At 40.4% G+C, this 20,263-nt stretch overlaps 1 protein-coding gene across 3 annotated transcripts in view; it reads left to right on the forward strand.

Annotated features, from left to right (window-relative positions):
* Positions 1 to 20,263, forward strand: part of WDR19 (WD repeat domain 19) — an 84,332-nt gene that overhangs the window by 52,586 nt on the left and 11,483 nt on the right. For all 3 annotated transcript variants that reach the window (XM_079919098.1, XM_079919097.1, XM_079919099.1), the window contains exons 22-33: positions 1,265 to 1,405; positions 1,486 to 1,568; positions 2,046 to 2,129; positions 3,375 to 3,521; positions 3,854 to 3,978; positions 6,263 to 6,375; positions 7,922 to 7,990; positions 12,171 to 12,248; positions 14,381 to 14,477; positions 15,157 to 15,281; positions 17,943 to 18,024; positions 19,798 to 19,948. In XM_079919098.1, coding sequence (XP_079775224.1) covers positions 1,265 to 1,405; positions 1,486 to 1,568; positions 2,046 to 2,129; positions 3,375 to 3,521; positions 3,854 to 3,978; positions 6,263 to 6,375; positions 7,922 to 7,990; positions 12,171 to 12,248; positions 14,381 to 14,477; positions 15,157 to 15,281; positions 17,943 to 18,024; positions 19,798 to 19,948 — 1,295 coding nt within the window. The remainder of the gene's footprint in view (positions 1 to 1,264; positions 1,406 to 1,485; positions 1,569 to 2,045; positions 2,130 to 3,374; positions 3,522 to 3,853; positions 3,979 to 6,262; positions 6,376 to 7,921; positions 7,991 to 12,170; positions 12,249 to 14,380; positions 14,478 to 15,156; positions 15,282 to 17,942; positions 18,025 to 19,797; positions 19,949 to 20,263) is intronic.

Consider the following 20,263-nt stretch of genomic DNA (forward strand, 5'->3'; position numbering starts at 1 on the left):
ACGTTCTCTCCTCCATCCACACTCCTTAATTTTATATATTTCCATCCAGAATCTCTGCTAAGCATACAGATATGTATATAATAGGGATTTTTACTAAAAATGAAATCATTCACTTCCATTCATTCAGCAAAGATCAACTGAGAATACATTCTGTGAAAAGCAGCATTTTGCTTTATGGTCTTTCCAAATCAATACATTATGAATGTTTTAATTTTTTAAGAGCTTCTATAATTTCATTGTTTGGATGTACCATGGTTTTTTCATCCACTCCCTTATTGATTATATTGTAGTTGTTTAGGGTTTTGTTTCTATCAAAAACACCACAGTGAATATTCTACCTAGTATATATATCTTTAGCTACTTAAAATAGTATTTCTGCAGGATATATTCTTACAGGTGGGATTCTAGGTCATAAAATGTGTGCTTTTAATTTTTTGTACTGCTAGATTGCTCTCCAAAAGAACTTGTAGTAATTCATCCAGCTGTTAGTTGTGTAGGAAAGGGTCTGTTTCCCTCACATTCTCAACACTACCAATCTCTACCAATTTGATCAGCCAAAAAAAAAGAAGGTATTTCATTTTACTTTGTGTGTGTTTGATTATTAGTGAAGTCAAGCATGTTTTATTTATTTATTGGCCAATTGTATGTTTTTTTATGAGTTGCCTGATTATATCCTTTGTTCATTTATCTCTTGGGGTTTTGACATTTTCTTTGTTTGGCTGCATCTATTTAAGTTCGTCCTTAATTGTGTTATTAAAGACAGTCACCACTAGTCACATGTGGCCATTTAAGTTATTTAAAATTAAATAAAATATAAAATTCAGTTCCTCTGTCACAGAATAAATAAATAAAGGTTTTATGTTTCATCAGGCCTAGTAGAGAAATTTTCAGTTTGATAAATATTTTCTTTCTTAATGTTATTCATACATAGCATTTATGCTATGTGCCCAGTATATTTCCTCTCACGTAAAATTTTATACCAAGAAGACATACAAAGAAATGCAAGGTATTACGACAAAGGGGCAGTAAAAATTTGGTCTTGAGCACAAAAGATCTAGACTTCTAAAGAAAAAAATATAACTTTACAACGGATGATTTTTAAAAAAAAGACTAAATGTTATTTCAAAATCTTGAGATTTGCCAGAAAAAGATTAATGAAAGTAAACCATAACCTTTGGGCTCATTTTAGATTTAAATTGTTTGGCTAGAATACATCATTTTAAGTTAGGGTCTGATTCATTAGTTATTTGCCTTCTAATTTCAGGAACATGATGAGGTATGTCTGGCTGGCGTGGCCCAGATGTCCATAAGAATGGGAGACATCCGCCGAGGGGTTAGCCTAGCCCTCAAGCACCCCAGCAGGGTCCTTAAAAGAGACTGTGGAGCCATATTGGAGAATATGAAGGTAGACTTTTCTGTGAATAAATATTCATGTGGTCTCATACATAATAAATTTAGTATTTTGATAATCTCATATTATTTTAGCAATTTTCAGAAGCAGCTCAACTCTATGAAAAAGGTCTCTACTATGACAAAGCAGCATCTGTTTACATCCGCTGTAAGAACTGGTAAGAATTTGCTAAAATTTGTTCTGAGCAGGTGTGGAAATGAATGTGTGTCGACGATCTCCCCACTGGTTTTCTTGCTGCTCCTCCCAGCTGTACAACTGTTGCCTCTATCTGGGCCTTCCTTCCATCTCCTCTTTTTCTTTTTAGATGAGTTTACATTAATAGTTCCTTTTTCAAAGAACAGCACATTTTCTTGGTTTAATATGGGGAAATACCTGATAGATAAATTGCTAGAATAAAAAAGCCCTGTTGTCCCCAAAGAGTTAATGAACTAACCTTCATTTTCCCACAGAGGGTGGGCTAGTGGGGTTGCAGGCCGGAGAAACAGCAATTAAATCTTTTACCTGTAGGAGGCCAAGATTTTTTAAAGATCACGATAACTGTTTTTTGAATCCTAAAAATGAATATCTGATTGTAGGAAGCTACTTTTAGAGCAAATGTAGTGCTGATATTATTCTCCTAAACCTACCTTTCTAGGGCAAAAGTTGGTGAACTTCTGCCTCATGTTTCTTCACCAAAGATTCACCTGCAGTATGCCAAAGCTAAAGAAGCAGATGGAAGGTTTGTACAATTTCTCAATTTTAATACAAATTTAAAAGAATGTTTTTATAAATTAACTTTTGATATTTGCAACCCTCTAAGAAAGGCAGAGCACAGAAAGACAGAAAATATCTTTACTCCTCACCTGGCTTGAAGTGCCAGACTATTAAATTTTTCCCACACTTCGATATACCTCAGTCAGTCCTTTATGTATTCATATATGGACTAAAATCTCATTTTTACTTGAGGGTTAAATATTAGAAGTTGAAATTTTGACATAATACGGCATGAAAATGAAGTGAGGCAATAGTCATTTTATTAAGGACGATAACTTACAGATGCAGAGGAAAAGAAAAGGGAAGAAACATGAAGTTCATACCTATGGCTGCACTGTTTAAGCCACAGAACAGTATTAAAATATAGCAATGGATAGTTGGTATCCTAAATATACAAATATTTCCTGGAACTTTAATACAAGAAACTCAAAGGCACTAGGAGGAAATGGGCTAAAGACAAGGAAGAAATACAGTTATGAAATTATATTTTATGCAAACGTGAAAAAGTTCTATCTCACTAACAGTAATTAAATTAAAGCAAACAGTATGTCATTTTAACTTATCATATTGGGGAAAAGATTTGTTTTAAACTAATAACCATATTGTCAAAAAGCACTTGTTTTACATGACTGATGAGACTGTAAATTTCTAAAGTCTTTAGAAAGTTATTTAACAATATGTATTAAGAGATTTTGAAAGGTTACTTCCTTCTACTTTTAGAAAAGTAACCTTAAGAAAGAGATATACATTAAGTGTCTTGTTAAAACGGAAAGAGCTAGAGAGCTCATGGGGACTGAACAGAAGTCTTGAGCTCCGTCTAGAGGTCAACACACAATGATTTTATATATCACTGTTAAGCTATGTCTCTAATTGTGAAAAATTCCTTATTTTCTGTTTTCTAAAATAAGCCTGTATTACTATTATAATCTTTCCACTCTAACAAAAACAATAAAATGTAAAAAATTGTATATATATATGGTTCAGATGAGAAAACAGTAAAATTGGTATTTTACTGTTAGTTTATCAAACCTCTGAAAAGAACGTATTTTAGTGAAATGGTTCCTGGTATTCTTTCTGATAAAAAATGAAGTTGTTCAAGAAAAATAAGCAACCACCATCAATAAAAAAGTGTCCCAAACAATTATTGACATTTTTTTCCCCAAATGTGACAGTGTTAAGAAAGTTTGTCTGAAATAAGTATCTCTTATAGATACAAAGAAGCTGTTGTGGCTTATGAGAATGCAAAACAGTGGAACAGCGTGATCCGCATCTACCTGGACCACCTCAACAATCCAGAAAAGGCTGTCAGTATTGTCAGAGAAACCCAGTCCCTGGATGGAGCCAAGATGGTAGCCCGGTAACATAACGCATTAATATTTTTGGACTTCCAAAAATGAACCTTAAAAGAGAGCCCCCACTTCCTCTTATCAAAAAATCAATTCAAATGGAATACTTATTCTGTTTTGGGTTTTTTTTTTTAAATTATATCTAAGTGTTTAAATTCAAAGGCTGTTTGTTGTGGTCAACGTATGAGAGTGTGTTTTCCAAATATAAACATATGGTATAGAACTGCAGTTTACCGAATACATTTTTACTTTTAAGTGGTTTCTCCAGGTTGAAAAATACCTTATTTTGTAAATGACAAACTTCTTTTAAATGAGTCAAGTTCATTAAAGTACTTTGTTTCAGGTTTTTTCTACAGCTAGGTGACTACGGGTCTGCCATCCAGTTTCTTGTTATGTCCAAATGTAATAATGAAGCTTTCACACTGGCTCAGCAGCACAACAAAATGGAAATCTATGCGGACATTATCGGTAAATATCGTTTTTTTCCCTAATTTCTCTTAAAGACTTTATCAAAGGAACGCTTTGACTCTTATGGTCTAATGATCAGATTTGTATATCCACAAGGACATGCACACACACCATTTATACACAGACACACACACCAGCTATATGTAACTTGTTAGATTTCAAGATCCCTACTATACCTTAAAGATGAGACGGAATTATAAGACCATTTTCAAAAATTAAGGTGTTTTGGGTGACTTCTGCGAGAGGCCAGATTTCCCAAATCCTGCTACTGCTCAAGGAACCTGGTAAAGCAAGGTTCCAAGATGAAGGTAATAGGAAATGAAGAATGATTTTTGAAAAAGTAAATGTTTTCATAAATTTTTTTAATTGAGTTATAAATTAAGAATATATGGGGGCTTCCCTGGTGGCGCAGTGGTTGAGAGTCCGCCTGCCGATGCAGGGGACACGGGTTTGTGCCCCGGTCTGGGAGGATCCCACATGCCGCGGAGCAGCTAGGCCTGTGAGCCATGGCCGCTGAGCCTGTGCGTCCGGAGCCTGTGCTCTGCAATGGGAGAGGCCACAACAGTGAGAGGCCCACGTACCACAAAAAAAAAGAATATATGATGTGTTTTTTAAAGATTTTGAAAGTACAAAAGAAAATTTTATATTCTGAGAATACTGGCTTATACGTTTTCTTCCCATGTTTGTAATTATTCTTAGAAATTACTGAAACAATTTTCAGATTTTTCACTTCATGGGCCATGTATAACATTATTTGTGGTGTGATTTTTCTTCTTTTTTTCCTTTTTTATTGTAAAATACACATAATGTAAATTTACCATTTTAACGATTTTTAAGTGTACAGTTTGGTTGCATTAAGTACATTCGCATTGTTGTGCAACTATCACCACATCCGTCTCCAGAACTTCGTCATCATCCTAAACTAAAACTATATACCCATTAAACAATAGCTCCCATTCCCCTCACCTCCCAGCCTCATAACCACTGTTCGACTTTCTGTCGCTATGATTTTGACTACTCGTGGTACCTTTTATAAGTGGAATTATAATATTTGTCCTGTTATGTTATTTCGTTTTTTTACAATTCACAAAATGACTGTAAGAATTGTTGGTGGGATTCATGAGAAAATTTTTGTTTCAGTCTTCAAGGGAAGTAATAGGTAAAAGCATCTTCTAATATCTTAGGAAGTCATTCAAGTAATTGGAGAAAATAAAGAGCTAAAGAAAAAAAGGAAATACAGATAAAAGCAACATTACCAATATTAATGTTTAACATGACAGATGACATTTCTGTCCTAACAATTGCAAATCATCATTGCACTAAAGCATTTAAGTTTTTCTAATTTCAGAAGGATGTGGCTTATCCTAAATCATGCACACACACATATACACACATATGCCCTCCCACTCCCAAAACATAACACACTTTTCTTCACCTTTCTTTACTCCCTTCTTTTACAAACTCCATATCTGCCTTGGTCTGGAGACACAGAGCTGTTCTTATACTTTGGTGCCCTACTGGGCCTCCAACTCCCATGGGTAAACATAAACAATGAATTGGAATTCCAGCAGCTTTGGGGTCTTCTGTGCTTAATATGTTTAAGCCTGTAAAAGAAAAACAGAAAAGGGACTTCCCTGGTGGTTAAGACCCCACGCACCCAATGCAGGGGGCCCGGGTTTGATCTCTGGTCAAGGCGCTAGAGCCCACATCCCACAACTAAGATCCAGTGCAGCCAAATAAAAATTAATTAAATAAATATTTTTTTAAAAAAGGAAAAACAGTAATTATCTTTATATAGCATCTGTTGTCCATTTGAGTATCATCTCCCTTGTCTGACAAATACATACAGACTATTGTTTAAACTGGGCACTGGAGAAAGGAGATGGATTACATTTGCATTATGGTTAACTTTGCTCCTGATTGTTCTGAAACCCTAGGGAAATCCTGGATTGTTCCTTGTTTTAGGAAATAAGATTGAGACTCTTAAAGAAAGATAAAAGTCACTAAGGGTAATGTCAAACCGTAACCCAGCTTCTCACAAAGCGTCATAACTTCCTCTCCTGATTGTTATTTAGAGCGAAAAGAAGATGGAACAGAGTTGATATGTGGGGTTATTATGGTGAATGTGTTTTGTGATGAAAAAGACACTGATAATAATATTTGCTGTTAAAAGGTTTTCATCACCTCTTTTTAGATCACCTCTTTTTAGATCCTATTTTTAGATTAGCAATAAGAGGTAAACAAGTTTTGCTCAGATATTTTACTCAATGAATTTCTGTTGTAGGTTCTGAAGACACTACTAATGAGGACTATCAAAGCATTGCCTTATATTTCGAAGGAGAGAAAAGACATTTTCAAGCTGGAAAATTCTTCTTGCTGTGTGGCCAGTATTCACGAGTGAGTATTTGCCAAGAAAACATACTTTGGACTCCACAGGAATGATCAGATAAAATAAATAATGATATTAAAATAATGATAATCATTAAAATAACGAAATTATTTTAAGTAATATCTTAAAATATATTACGCTCCCAGACACCCAGATTTGAAATCTCAGAGTCAGCCTTAAACTCTTCCCCTCTCTCCCACATCCAGTCACATTCTGCCTTCGTAACCTCTCTCACAGCTCTCTCTTTTTCGTTCTAACTACCATCCATGTAATCCAAACCTGGGTCACCTCACTTTAGATTATGGCAATGGTTTCCTGTTTTCCTCGTTTTTAGCTTCTCTGTCTATAACTCATCCTTTATTTTGTTCCCCAAATGGTACTAACTTTGACTGACAAAGAGCCCCTAAAGCAGGGGTTACGGTGTTCAAGCAAGGGACGTAAACAAGTGAGCTGCAGGGTCAGGCTGTGCGTTTACTGAGTGACAGGGTAGGGACTGCTGGACGGGGACGCATTTTGTCTGAAGGGAACAGCTGTTTCTCACCTCCAAAAAAGTGTTGCCATTCAGGAGTTTGGGCCTACTAGCTCAGATCATAGGATTTTTTCACAAGAAACACAAGTCTGGGTCAATATTAAAATATAGGCCCAGATATTTGTATAACATCTCGCTGGCCAAAGAAACATGTCTGTGTGTGAATTCAGCCTTCAGGCCATCAATTTGCTGTTCTGGCCTCTTAGTTACTGAGTCTAAACTCCTTAGCTGGCACTCAAGAGAATTTCCACAGTTGACCAACCAGCCTGAACTTCCCAATCTGGCATCTAGCTTTTTCCATTGAAGAATCCCATGCTTTCGCTAGCCTTCTCCCGTCCCTGTTCTCCACCTGGGTTCCTCTTTGCCCTCTTCCCCACCTTCCACAGACCTGTCCATCTTCAAGTCCTTTTCCTCTGTGTTATCTTCAAGATCATCCTCATGTCTAATCATCTTTTCTTCTTCAGACCACCTATAAAGCCAACTGGCAATACAGCCCATTTGTCTCTGAAACTTTTATAACTTTAAACGTCTTCATAGGTGTGGTGGTGTGGCGTTCAGGAGTTAGACAACTATGGCTTAAAATATTTGATTATAATAATTATATTTTCATCACATCACATAGATCTCTCCAATTAGATTGTACATGATACAAAGAGACGGCCTGGTATTTTCCATAGCATCTAGCACAGTCTCATATACAGAGCAGCAAGTTGTCAGTAAATGTTTGTTGAGTGAATAAATGAATGAAAATAATTAACTCTTCCTGCCTAAAGAGGGCACATTTTTCATTCTGATTTCATTTGAAATCAGAACTAGATGTTTCAAAGGGTCAACTGGATCCTTCCACTTTTTAAACTACACTCAGCCTTTTAAGTATATATTTTAAGACTCAGCACTGTGCAAGCTCCTGGTTAAGATGAAGGTACTTTCACAAACTGTGATTACTTTGTTTGTGTGAAAACTTTGTTTTTCCCAAAGTGAAAGCAGTCTGAAAAATTTTAATTTCTATTCAATTCTCATTTCAGGCACTTAAACACTTGCTGAAATGTCCAAGCTCAGAAGACAATGCAGCAATAGAAATGGCAATTGAAACTGTAAGTTAACTCTGGAATGAAACTTTCATGAATGCTAATTATTTTTTTAACTTTTTGAGGAAATTTCCAAACATTTACAAAAGTAGACCAAACAGCATAACAAACCCCCAGATACCCATCATCTCATTTCAACAGCTGTCCACACGTGGCCAGTCATATTTTATTCATACCTCCACCCTCTTTCCCTATATTATTTTAAAGCAAATCACAGACATCATATCATTTCGTTTGTGGATACAAAATCTATCTCTAAAAGATAAGAACCTTTGCATTTTCTTTTAGGTGTAACTTGCATACAGTAAAATGCACGAATCTTAAATATGCAACTCAATTAGTCTTTTCAAATAAAATCTGTGTACACCTGTGTAACCCCCATCCAGATCAAGCTCCCCAGAAGGCCCACTGCTGCCTCCCAATCAGTGTTCCCCACCAGGGTTAACCACAATTCTGACTTCTATTCTTATAGATTGGTTTTACACGTTTATGGATTTCATGTAAATGAAACCATACATATGTTCTCTTTTGTGTCCAATTTCTTTCAGTCAACATTAAGTCTGCAAAAGCATCTGTGTTATCATGTGTAGCAATAGTTCATTCTTATTCATTGCTGTGTAGTATTCCACCATATGACTGTCACAATTTCTTTACCCATTATTCTGTTAATGGACATTTAGGTTGTCTCAGTTTGGGCATATTACGAATAAAGTTGCCATAATGCTGTTCATGTCTTTTTGTGTACATAAATAAGCCCTCAGTTTTATTGGGTATATATCCATGAATAGAATTATTAGGTCACAGAGCATATATATCTTCAGCAATAGTAGGTACTGCCAAACATTTTTTTCAAAGTAGTTGTACCAGTTTCACTCTACCAACAATGTAAAAGAATGTAGTTGCTTCCCATCTTCACCAGCACTTATCAGTCTATTTCATTGTAACTATTCTGATAGATGTGCAGTGGTATCTCGTATGGTTTTAGTTCATTTTTCAAAAGAATAATGAAAGTGAGCATTTTTTCATGTGTTCATTAGCCATTCAAATATCCTCTTTTATGAAGTTCTGTTCAGATCTTTTTTCTAATTTTTAATTGTATCATCTCATTCTTACTGATTTGTAGGACTGTATTATATATTCTGGATACAAGTCGTTTCATCAGATAGATGCAGTGTTGTAACGTGTATCAGTGCTTTATTCCTCTTAAAGCCTAATAATATTTAATTGAATGTGTACACACTGCATTTATCCATTCATCAGTTGATACACATTTGGGTTGTTTCCACTTTGGGGCTATTATGAATAATGCTGCTGTGAACATTTGTGTACAAGTTTTTGTGTGGACATGTGTTTTCATTTCTCTTGGGTATATACCTAGGAGCAGAACTGCTAAGCCACATGTTAAGTCTATGTTTAACATTTTGAGGAACTGCCAAATTGTTTCCCAAAGCAGCTACACCACTTTACATTCCCAGCAACAATGTATTGGGATTCCAGTTTCTCCAACAATAATTTCTTTTTTTTTCTTTTTTTTTTTTGCGGTACGCGGGCCTCTCACTGTTGTGGCCTCTCCCGTTGCAGAGCACAGGCTCCAGACGCGCAGGCTCAGCGGCCATGGCTCACGGGCCCAGCCGCTCCATGGCACGTGGGATCCTCCCGAACCGGGGCATGAACCCACATCCCCTGCATCGGCAGGCGGACTCTCAATCACTGCGCCACCAGGGAAACCCCCCAACAATAATTTCTTGATATTGCTCCTTTGCTCTTGCTGTTACCCACACCTAGGACGCCCTCCCTCCTGCACCCCTGCCTCCTACCCAACATGCAGGACCCACTTCACACGCCACTCCCTGTAAAGTTTTCCTGAACTGTCCTCTGGATGAAATTTCACCCTCCTTAGAATCCTGTAAGTACTCTGAACCTTACTTACTGCTACAGTTAACCCCCTTCAGATTAGTAGTTCCTCAAGGTCAAAGGCCCATCTCTTTATAGAGTGTTTAGCACATTGTGGACACTCAATATTTATTGAAACTACTATGCAGGTGATATCAGTTTCCTTCCCATTCCTTTATCCCTTTATCTTCTTTCCACCTTGAAACCCCTCCCTTGAAAAAAATAAATCACCTTTACTTGTAACATGCATTTTCTCACAACCTGTGCACTGGTACCTGCTGATTCTCAACCAGAAGGCATAGCCCTTAATCATTTGAGAACATCTTTAAAATGTTCATGCTTCACTCACCCCCACCCCCATCCTCTACACCTCAGAGTTCTGAAATACCTTCTTGGTGTGTGTGTTGGAGAAGGGGGGCAGTAATAGACCCCTAGTTGGGAATCATCACCTGAGAGAACCCACGATAGGGATGGGAAAGATGGGTCTGTACAGCATCCGACGGTTAGCTTTGTGGGGGGCCTGCTCACCTTGCAGTCAGCTTCTGCCTTCACCCCTCTGTAAACCTTCTCTAAAAGGTCCCCACTGATCTCATCCTTGCTAAATACGGATGTCCCTTCTCAGCCTGCACCCTACCCCATGTTATGGCAGCATTTTACGCTATTACAGCGCATCTTTCTCGAACTTCTTACTTCCTTAGAACACTGCTTCTCTGCTCTCCAGGTACTCCTCAGATGGTCCCTTCTCAGCCTCCTTCTCTGGCTCCTCTGCCCGTCAGTGGAAGTGTCCTCAGCATTCTGTCTCCACCCTTCTTTTAACTTTAATTCTGAGTGGCCACATCTGTTCCCTGCTGGCTCCCCTTTCCATCTATCCTAATGTCTTGGGTGTGCTCAAGTCCCTGAAATTCAAACTTAACTGGGCATCTTATATTTTTTGTTTGCTTTAGCTGGCAACACTGCCTGTTTGGCACCAGTCCAAGCCCTTTCTGTGTATTAACTTATTTAATCCTTACAACAATTCTGTGAGTTAGGTATTATTTTTATCCTCTTTGAGGTCCCAAGAGTGACCTGCTCTGGATCACACAGGTTATCTTTTGACCTCAGGCAGGCTGACCCCAAAGCCCTTGCTTTAACCATTTCTCCGTACGGGCTTATTCACCCAAAGCCACGCACAAAAGCCATCGAGGTGATGAGCTCTACCTTCTCTTCCTTCCTTAGAGCAGTGGCGAGAGCAGAGGCAACAGATTGGTCAAAGCTTAGCTTTCCTACACTGGTGACGACCACGGTCAGTGAAGTGTGCAGAAATTCTGCAGCCCGAGAGCCTCTGTCCCCCACAGGTTCACGGCGACCTCTTCTGTGCTCAAGTCAGCTGATCTCATCCTTCCTCTCCTGCACAAAGAACTTCCGAACTTTTCCTTACACTTTCCCGGAGGGGTGGCAAGCTAGGCCAACATGTTGCTCTGTCCCTAATGAGTTTCCTTTCTTTTCTGGTAGCTTTTCTCACTGTATTGCTAATGTGACTGCGCTGTTCAATGTTCCTTCTCCTCGGCTGAGCTCCAGTTGGGTTCTTGGCTCACCTCTTTTTTAGAGACACAAGACTCTTAAGCCGCCTAGTCTTGTCAGTAACTATTCCTACTATCTAAATCTAATACATTTCCGTCCTCCAATTTGATAAATAATTTTCCTGATCAACACGGCAGTGATTTAAGTCTGAGCTTTATGGAGATGACTCTCAAATCCAGATTTCCAGGCCAAAGTCCTCTCTAGAACTGCACCCCACATTTCCAGCTGCCTGCCCTTTTCTGGGACCCTCTGGCCGTACTTTTATTTCTACTTTAAATTACACGTAGCCATATGCAAGTGCCTTTTCTCAGGGAGCTGCTGGAGATGAGGCACTTGGAGGTATATGTTGTATAAGGCCCAGTTCCTGTGCTCAAGATGGCATTCTCTCCATGTCACAGTCACTTATCTTAAGAAAGTTTTTATTGAAACATCCAAGAAGTACATTCTCTCTGTGTGTAAAAAACAATACCACAGTATTTTGATACGGCAACTTAGAAAAGCTCTAGCTTCTAAGGATGGATTTTTATTAATGGAGACTCTGCAAATGAATGAAGACACACCCTGAGCTTACATCATGTTTCAGGCACTTGATTATAGGTATTTTTACACAATTTTTAAATTTCGTCTCCTCAGTAGATTATTTGTCCTCCCCCCCTCCACCCCGCCGTCCACGACCGCCCCTTCCTAAGTTTAAGATGCTGGACTTATATTGTTTGTTTCTCTTCCTAAACAGGTTGGTCAGGCCAAAGATGAACTGCTGACCAGTCAACTGATAGACCACCTTATGGGGGAGAGTGATGGCATGCCTAAGGTACTTAAAGTGTTTTCGCCACTGAGATTCTCAAGTATCTTAGTTATGGTTTTACTTACATATGGTTTTATGGTTTTACTTTATTCTGCCCTGTTTTTATCTGTTATGGCTTTTGCATCATAGATGTAAAAAGTTTTCTTTCTGGGTGCAGCTTTAGGTCATCTAGACAGACCCTGCATTTTAGATATTGTGTACATTCACTTTGAAATTGGCATTGCCCCCTGTGAAACATAGCCACGCCCTTCTGGGTAACAATCCTCACCACCCACAATTTTTCTCAAATGTTATAGAGTTTTATTTATTCTAGGAACTATGAAAATGATTACTAAAACCATGAGTTAGCACTAATCGCTAAAAATCAGTGTACTTTGTTCATATTTCAGAAATTTGGGGACTTAATAAAAATCCTATTTACCGTAAAAGTAACTCACTGAAAATATAAAATAGAAATAAATCATTAAGAACACGTTTTCGAAATAGGTGACTCTTGGATTTTGTGCAGAAGTTGGTCCTCTCTCAGTCCTAAGGAGGACAGCCTCCTTTCAGAATGCCCCTACAGCCTTTTTTTTCACTTTTGCTTTGGTGTTTTAAGGGGATCTGCTTGTGAAGGAAACTCGAGTACAGTTGACCCTTGAACGACACGGGTGTGAACTGCACAGGTCCGCTTTTACACAGATTTTTTTAAGTAGTAAATACTATAGTACTACCCAATCTCAGGTTGATTGAATCCGAGGATACAGAGGAACTGCAGATACCGAAGGGTGACTATAAATTAAACACTGATTTTCAACTGCGTGGAGGTCGGCGTCCCCTAACCCCAGCATTGTTCAAGGGTCAGTTGTAAGTGATTTGGATACAAGGTGCTGGAATGTCATAGCTGGATTGTAGCCATCCTGATCCCTGAGTCCATTTTCTGTATTTTACAGATAAAGACACTGAGACCCAGGGAGGCTAAGTTAATCTGCCAAAGGGCACAGGCCCTTAAACTGTGCCGAATCACCTCACCTTATGTCCACTTATTCTGATAATCAGCACACCAGCATCAAGTATGTGAAATTGTTTAGAGTTAACATAGAAATGGAAAATGGGCCAAAGAAAATTTTATAGGCCAGAGAAATTTATATAGGTGTAAAAATTTTTGAAATCTTGCGAAGTTGCTACATTGTATAAGAGCACCTTTCCGTTTGAAGCACATGAGAGAGAACTCTATGGACTAGGGTTAGCACGCAGACTCTGAAGCCAGACCACTGTGCTTCAGATCCTGGCTCTGGAGAGGTGCTGTTGTGTTTCAGTTTCTCATCAAAGAAATTAGTACAAAATCGCACCTTCCTCCCAGGGAGGGTATGAGGATTTAACCGAGTTATTACTTCTAAGGATACTTAGAATACTTACCTGGCACATATTAAACCCTGAATAAATACTTGATAAATAATTCTTTTTTTGTTTGTTTTTTTGCGGTACGCGGGCCTCCCACCACTGCGGCCTCTCCCATTGTGGAGCACAGGCTCCGGACGGACGCGCAGGCTCAGCAGCCATGGCCAACAGGCCCAGCCGCTCCGCAGCACGTGGGATCCTCCTGGACCGGGGCACGAACCTGCGCCCCCCGCATCGGGAGGCGGACCCCCAACCACTGCGCCACCAGGGAAGCCCGATAAATAATTCTTTATTTGTTGGCTTTAAAAAAAAAAAAACAATTTTGGGCTTCCCTGGTGGCACAGTGGTTGAGAATCTGCCTGCTAATGCAGGGGACACGGGTTCGAGCCCTGGTCTGGGAGGATCCCACATGCCGCGGAGCAGTTAGGCCCGTGAGCCACAACTACTGAGCCTGCGCATCTGGAGCCTGTGCTCCACAACAAGAGAGGCCGCAATAGTGAGAGGCCTGTGCACAGTGATGAAGAGTGGCCCCCGTTTGCCACAACTAGAGAAAGCCCTCGCACAGAAACAAAGACGCAACACAGCAAAAATAAATTAATTAATAAACTCCTACCCCCAACATCTTCTTTAAAAAAAAAAAAATTTCAACCCTCAGTTACTGGAAAGTGAATGTGATTCTAACAGAAATGCAAAATTTTAGATGTTTCTCCCTTTAGCAAATGCAGAAAGTGATGTTTCTCTAACGGCTTGTATGTCAGGATGCCAAGTACCTGTTCCGCTTGTACATGGCCCTGAAGCAGTACCGAGAAGCTGCCCGGACTGCCATCATCATTGCCAGGGAAGAGCAGTCTGCAGGTAGGTCCCCAGTAGGCATGCTTTTCTCCTCAAACAAGTAGTAGAAGCCAGCTCCAGTCCCTTCTCTGTCCATTTCTAATCTAGGATTGCTTTGAGCCCAAAAGGCTAGGCGGATGACCATTTCTGGGCTTCAGGGAAGTAAAATCATTCACCATCACAGAACAGCCCCACTGAAGCCTTCTCATGTTCGGTGCTAGTTCCTCTCCTCCTCACAGTTCTGTCTCCTGGACGACGGCTTCTCTGACCTCTCCAGCCCACAGACCCCCCTGCACTTTCACTACACTTTCTTTCCATCCCAGGTGTTTGGCCTTAACAATATAAAACATATTACAAGGTGGAAGACGATGTGGTATTCTTATTGACCTAGTCTTTTATAACACGCAGGGACTGTTTATAGAATCTCTAGAATGGTTCTGTTCATGTCTATGCTCTGTAAATACTCATTGAACAAGTCAGAATTAGAATTAGTCTGACATCTTCACTGATTTTTGCAAGCTGATTCTTTTAAATGTTCATAAATATGGAATACAATTTTGGAAAATATGGAATTAAATGTCATTCTTTATTACCTAGTAACTTAATAAGATGATTAACAAAATCCACCTGTAAAATGGTGGCCCATAGAAAGTCCTCAGATTTCATCCTTTACAGTAATGTCATCTTACCACCTATTTTCAAGGAAACTATCGGAATGCACATGACGTTCTCTTCAGCATGTATGCAGAACTTAAATCTCAGAAGATCAAAATTCCCTCTGAAATGGCCACCAACCTCATGATTCTGCACAGTTACATACTAGTGAAGGTGAGGCCCTTTGAGTGACTTGGGACACAGTCTGCCAGGTGCGCTAATCACCTGAAGGGCTTTCGTTCTGGGCACCTCTCCATTGGATTAGAGCCATTTCCTAGATCTCTGTAGCGTTAACCGAAAAAGCAAGATACAGAATAATTATACAATATGCTGCCTTTTGTGTACCAAAAGGCAGAAATATATATATATGTTTTCACTGCAAATAAAATTAGAAATATACTTTTTAAAAAAAGCCTAGGAAACATAGTTTCCTAAGGGGATCAAGGCGTGGAGCAGAGGAGGCGTGGCACCAAACCCAGTCAGGGGAGAAGAGGGAGAACAGGTTTCTCCATATAGTATATCTTTTTATACTGTTTTGATTTTGAAGCATATAAGTGTATTACTTGGTCAAAAAAAGATTTATGGAAAACATTTTTGTTTAACCAGAGCTTCCTAAGTTTATTAATTCTAGGATAGTGGATTTTATACAATTCCACTGTGTTTTAATACTATTTAGTTTTCATCTGAATATAAAATAGATATTCAGTGAGAAAATTTAGAGAATATAGAAAAGTATAATGAAAAAATAACTTGCCCCCTTTAAATCCATCACCAGATATAACAGTTGTTAACACTGTGTTGTATATATCCTCCATATTTCTAAAATAATGTGTGCACCCTTTTTTTACATTAGGAATATATGTATGTCCATAAAAATCACTGATATTTTTTAATCAGTGATTTTCAATAAAAACGAAATAGAACATGCAAACCTGAAATACTTCTATTTATAATTTACATAAATGTTATATGTGTGTGTATATATACACACACACACACATAGTTATATGCAGACACATATCTTTGTAAAAATACAGGTAGATGCCAACTTACATACTTTTCCAAATTTTCATTTATGTCAAAGTACATCTTTCCATATTAATGCTAAGTCGGTTTTCAGGCCAGACCACAAGAGCTTATGCAATTTCGAAGCTTTCTAGGTTACAGCAATCACGTTATGAATGGCTTAGATCCTTATTATGGTCCATAACAGCACTGCCCAATAGAACTTTCTGCAGTGCTAGAAGTGTTCTGTATCCACTAGCCTGGCTGTGGAGCACTTGAAATACAGATAGTGCAACTGATAAACTGAACTGTAAATTTTATATAATCTTAATTTTTATTTAACTAGCCACATGTGACTAGTGGCTACCATTTTAGGCCCCATAGGTCTATAGTCCTGATTGTAAGAGAAAACTTAGAATTCCAACTTGCAACCACCAGGAGTGTATTTCCCTTCAGAGCCGCATGGGGTCCCTTCTCTCGTACAGAAAGGAATACAAAGGGGGAGGGAGGACTTTCTCAGCTTCAGACATCAGTGCTGGTGCCAATGTGCTGGGGCACAGAATCCAGCCTTTAGGGGTGGAGGGGAGGATAGAAACAAGTTAGTGGAAGATGGGAACAAAAATAGGGATTGCTGTAAGAAGGCCTCCAGGACCAGGGCTTTCTTCCACTAAAAGCCATAGGGATGGTTCTCGAGTCTTTTTCTTTTCCTCCGGCCCCAAGAGCTGGCCCATCACTTCCACTGGACCAGACATCCTCTTCCCCTTCCACTGAAGAGCACCCGTGTGACTTTTCCCCTCTGCTCTAGTCTCTTATTCAAGCACCAGATATTTTCAAGATTTTTAACTGCTTGTGGTATCAAAAGGGAAACTATTAGACCTTATCACATAAGAATTGATGTAAAAATGTCACAGCCCTCTTTGACACAAAGGACTGGAGAAAGTCAGCCACATTTCAGGGGAAATGGAGACTTGGCTTTGATGGATGCTTCCTCCCCAGAGCTGAGGCAGGGGCTTTGGCTGAAGGACAGCCTGGGGCCTTCGCACATGGGTGGCTGAGCCAGGTAGCCAGGGAGTCAGTGGAGGGTGACTTTAGATTCAGTTAGTATTTATGAATTACATTGCAGTGCTCAGTAAATTATACCATCATCCACGTGCTTAGACTGGATGGATGTTATGCCTGGGAGTTATTCTGTACTCACCCTTCACATTCTCACCAGATATCATCAGTTCTGACTCCTCGTCTGTCTACTTCTCTCCATCCCCACTGCCTGCCCTCTGTGGACCGCCTCCTCTCACTGGACGACAGCAGTGACATTGTGGTCTGGCCCTGCCGACTCCCCAGCCTCATGTCATCCTAAGTGGACCCCCTCCTTTCATCACAGATCCCACTCGTACTTACCTAAGCTCAGGCCCCTCCAACCATCGTTGCCCCTTCCCTTACACAGGCAGCGCCCTCTTCCTATAACAACCTATCCTTTCTCCTGCCTAACTCATAACTCAGCTTTCAGGTCTCACAACAACTTGTTAGTCCTCCCATAATGGCCAGTAAGAGATGGACCAAGGATTTGAACTCATGTTGAGTGGTCTCAGGCAAAGTGAAAAGCTGAGTGTAGAGTAGGGGTGAGGCCAGTGAGGCCAGGGGGCCAGGTGGCAGCTGCTGGAAGGAGGATAAGTAAGAGAGAAACCCCAAGTGGCATTAAAGTAAGGCTGCAAGGAGCCCGTGACCACCCGTTCAGGGTCACAGTCAAGGAGTTGTTTATTTGGGTGAATGAAACATGGATTAGGGTTAATCAAAGTCTCTAAGAAGAGTAAACTTTATCATTTATTTCAGATTCACGTTAAAAATGGAGATCATATGAAAGGGGCACGTATGCTTATCCGGGTGGCCAACAACATCAGCAAATTTCCGTCACGTGAGTACTGAGAGGAGCCTGTTGTCCCCATGTCTGCCCGACTGTGGCACGCCAAGATCATCCTCACGGACTCTGCCAGCCGCTCTTCTCTACACATAGTAACTCATTTAATTCTCACAGCAACCCCATGAAGTGGTGTAACCGGCGCGCGTCCCCAAGACCACCCCCAGGCGTGAAAATTCACGAGGGGGATTCACATAACTCAACATATAGTAGTGCTAAAGCTAAGATTTATTACAGGGAAAGGATACAAAGCAAAATCGGCAGAGGGGAAAGGTGCGGGGGGTGGGGGGCCGGAGGTCAGGGGCGAGCGTCCACAGCCCCCCTGCCACCACTCCCCCCCCAGTAAAGTCACACTGGACACACTCAGCACCTCCAGGCAGCACGTGGAAGGTGGTGTCTACCAGGGTGCTTGTGAGAGACTCGGTACCCAGGGGTGGTCTTGGGGAGCTGGCCACGTCAGCATCCCCTGCTTAGCATGTACCAAATTTTCAGACTCCCAGAAAGCAGGTGTTCTGCATAAACCCTATTGTTTGTACAAAAAGGTCAGGCACAGGCAGCCACTCTTCTCAGTTCTGGAAATGGCAGGAACTCTCCCAAAATCCAAGTTCCCAGATCCCAGTTTCAGGCAGATCCTTCCAAGGAAAACAGTCTCAAGACTGCACACAAATGGCCTATTGTTATTTTCCCTATTTTACAGATAAGCAAACTGGGGCAAAAGAAGTGAGGTAACACTTGCCCAAGACCATACTGTCAGCCAGTAAGTCTGACTCTGTGTTCTCAACCACTGTAGACCATTGCCTCTGAAAAAGGTCCCAGTGTTCTAAAAGACTTGTCATTATAACATTTTTCAGTGATTAGATTTTGTCACATTCCATGACGGAGTCAACAAACGTTTGCTGTAAAGGGTCAGATGTCGAATGTTCGGGGCTTTGTGGGCCACGTGGTCTCTGTTGCCACTATTCAACTCTGCCGTTTCGGCGTGACCCATACATAAATGGATGAGCATGGCTGTGTTCCAACAGAACTTTATTCTTTTGGACACTAAAATTTGAACCTCATAAACCTTTCACATGTCGCAAAATAGTCTTCTCCTTTTGATTTTTTTTTCCAGTCGTTTAAAAATGTAAAAGTCTTTCTTAGCAAATGGGCCATACAGAAACAGAGGGCCAGATTTAGCTCACGGGTCATAATTCACCAACCCCTGTTCTCTAAATGTGTTCTTTTTTGTTACATAAAAAAGACTAAAATAATTGTTCACCATGCTGGCAACGGGTGTGATAGGACAGGCATTCTCATGACTGCTGGTGGGATGGAATGGACATTGTTGTGGCCTTTCTAGAAAGCAGTTGCACAATTTGTGCTAGGAGTATTTGTTCTTTAAAGTCACGTTCTTTGAGCCAGTAATTTGACTTTTAGGTATCTGTCCTGAAGAAACAGGTGCACGCAGAGAGGTTAGTGCATGAAATTGTTAATCTCCCCACCGATTCATCAGCAGTCCTGTCAAATGCAAAACTCTCTCAGAGGCGGGGAAGGACGCACGCAAAAGGTTACCTCAAGGGAGTGTGGGTCCTGGTGTTACAGGCAAAACACAGTATAATCAGGGGAAAGACATTGTGGTGAGCAGTTACCTGACTCCACTGCCGTGCCCTTTCCTCGTTAAACAGTCCACTTCTGGTTCTTTGTCAGAAAAAGCAAATTTAGAGAGGTGCAATCCTGGCATCACGCTAGTAGAGGCAACGTGCTCTTTCTGCTCCTCCGTTTGCGTTGCAGACATCGTGCCGATCCTGACGTCTACTGTGATCGAGTGTCACAGGGCTGGCCTGAAGAACTCTGCCTTCAGCTTTGCAGCCATGTTGATGAGGCCCGAGTACCGCAACAAGATAGATGTCAAATACAAAAAGAAGATCGAGGCAATGGTCAGGTAGGCGGCTGTTTCTACCATCTAATCGCATTTCACAAGCGTATCTTTCAGAACGTAGCTGCTATTATGTGGGCTCAACAAGAACACAGATTGGGGGTAGCAATTAGGATTGTACTCAGCTACCAGCACCTGGAAACCCAACGACGGCTTTATCTGATTTATATGACTCACGCACAAGGCATCGTAGCCCAGGGCTGGTGGTGCCGTGTCCCGATGTCACCAAGGACCGATCCCTCTGCCTTTTGGCTTTACCATCCAGAGCACACAAGTTTCCTCCTCATGGCTGCGCAGTGGTGGTTGTCATGGTGGGGTGAC

This window comes from Stenella coeruleoalba (assembly GCF_951394435.1).
Source record: "Stenella coeruleoalba genome assembly, chromosome: 4".
Lineage (NCBI taxonomy): Eukaryota > Metazoa > Chordata > Mammalia > Artiodactyla > Delphinidae > Stenella > Stenella coeruleoalba.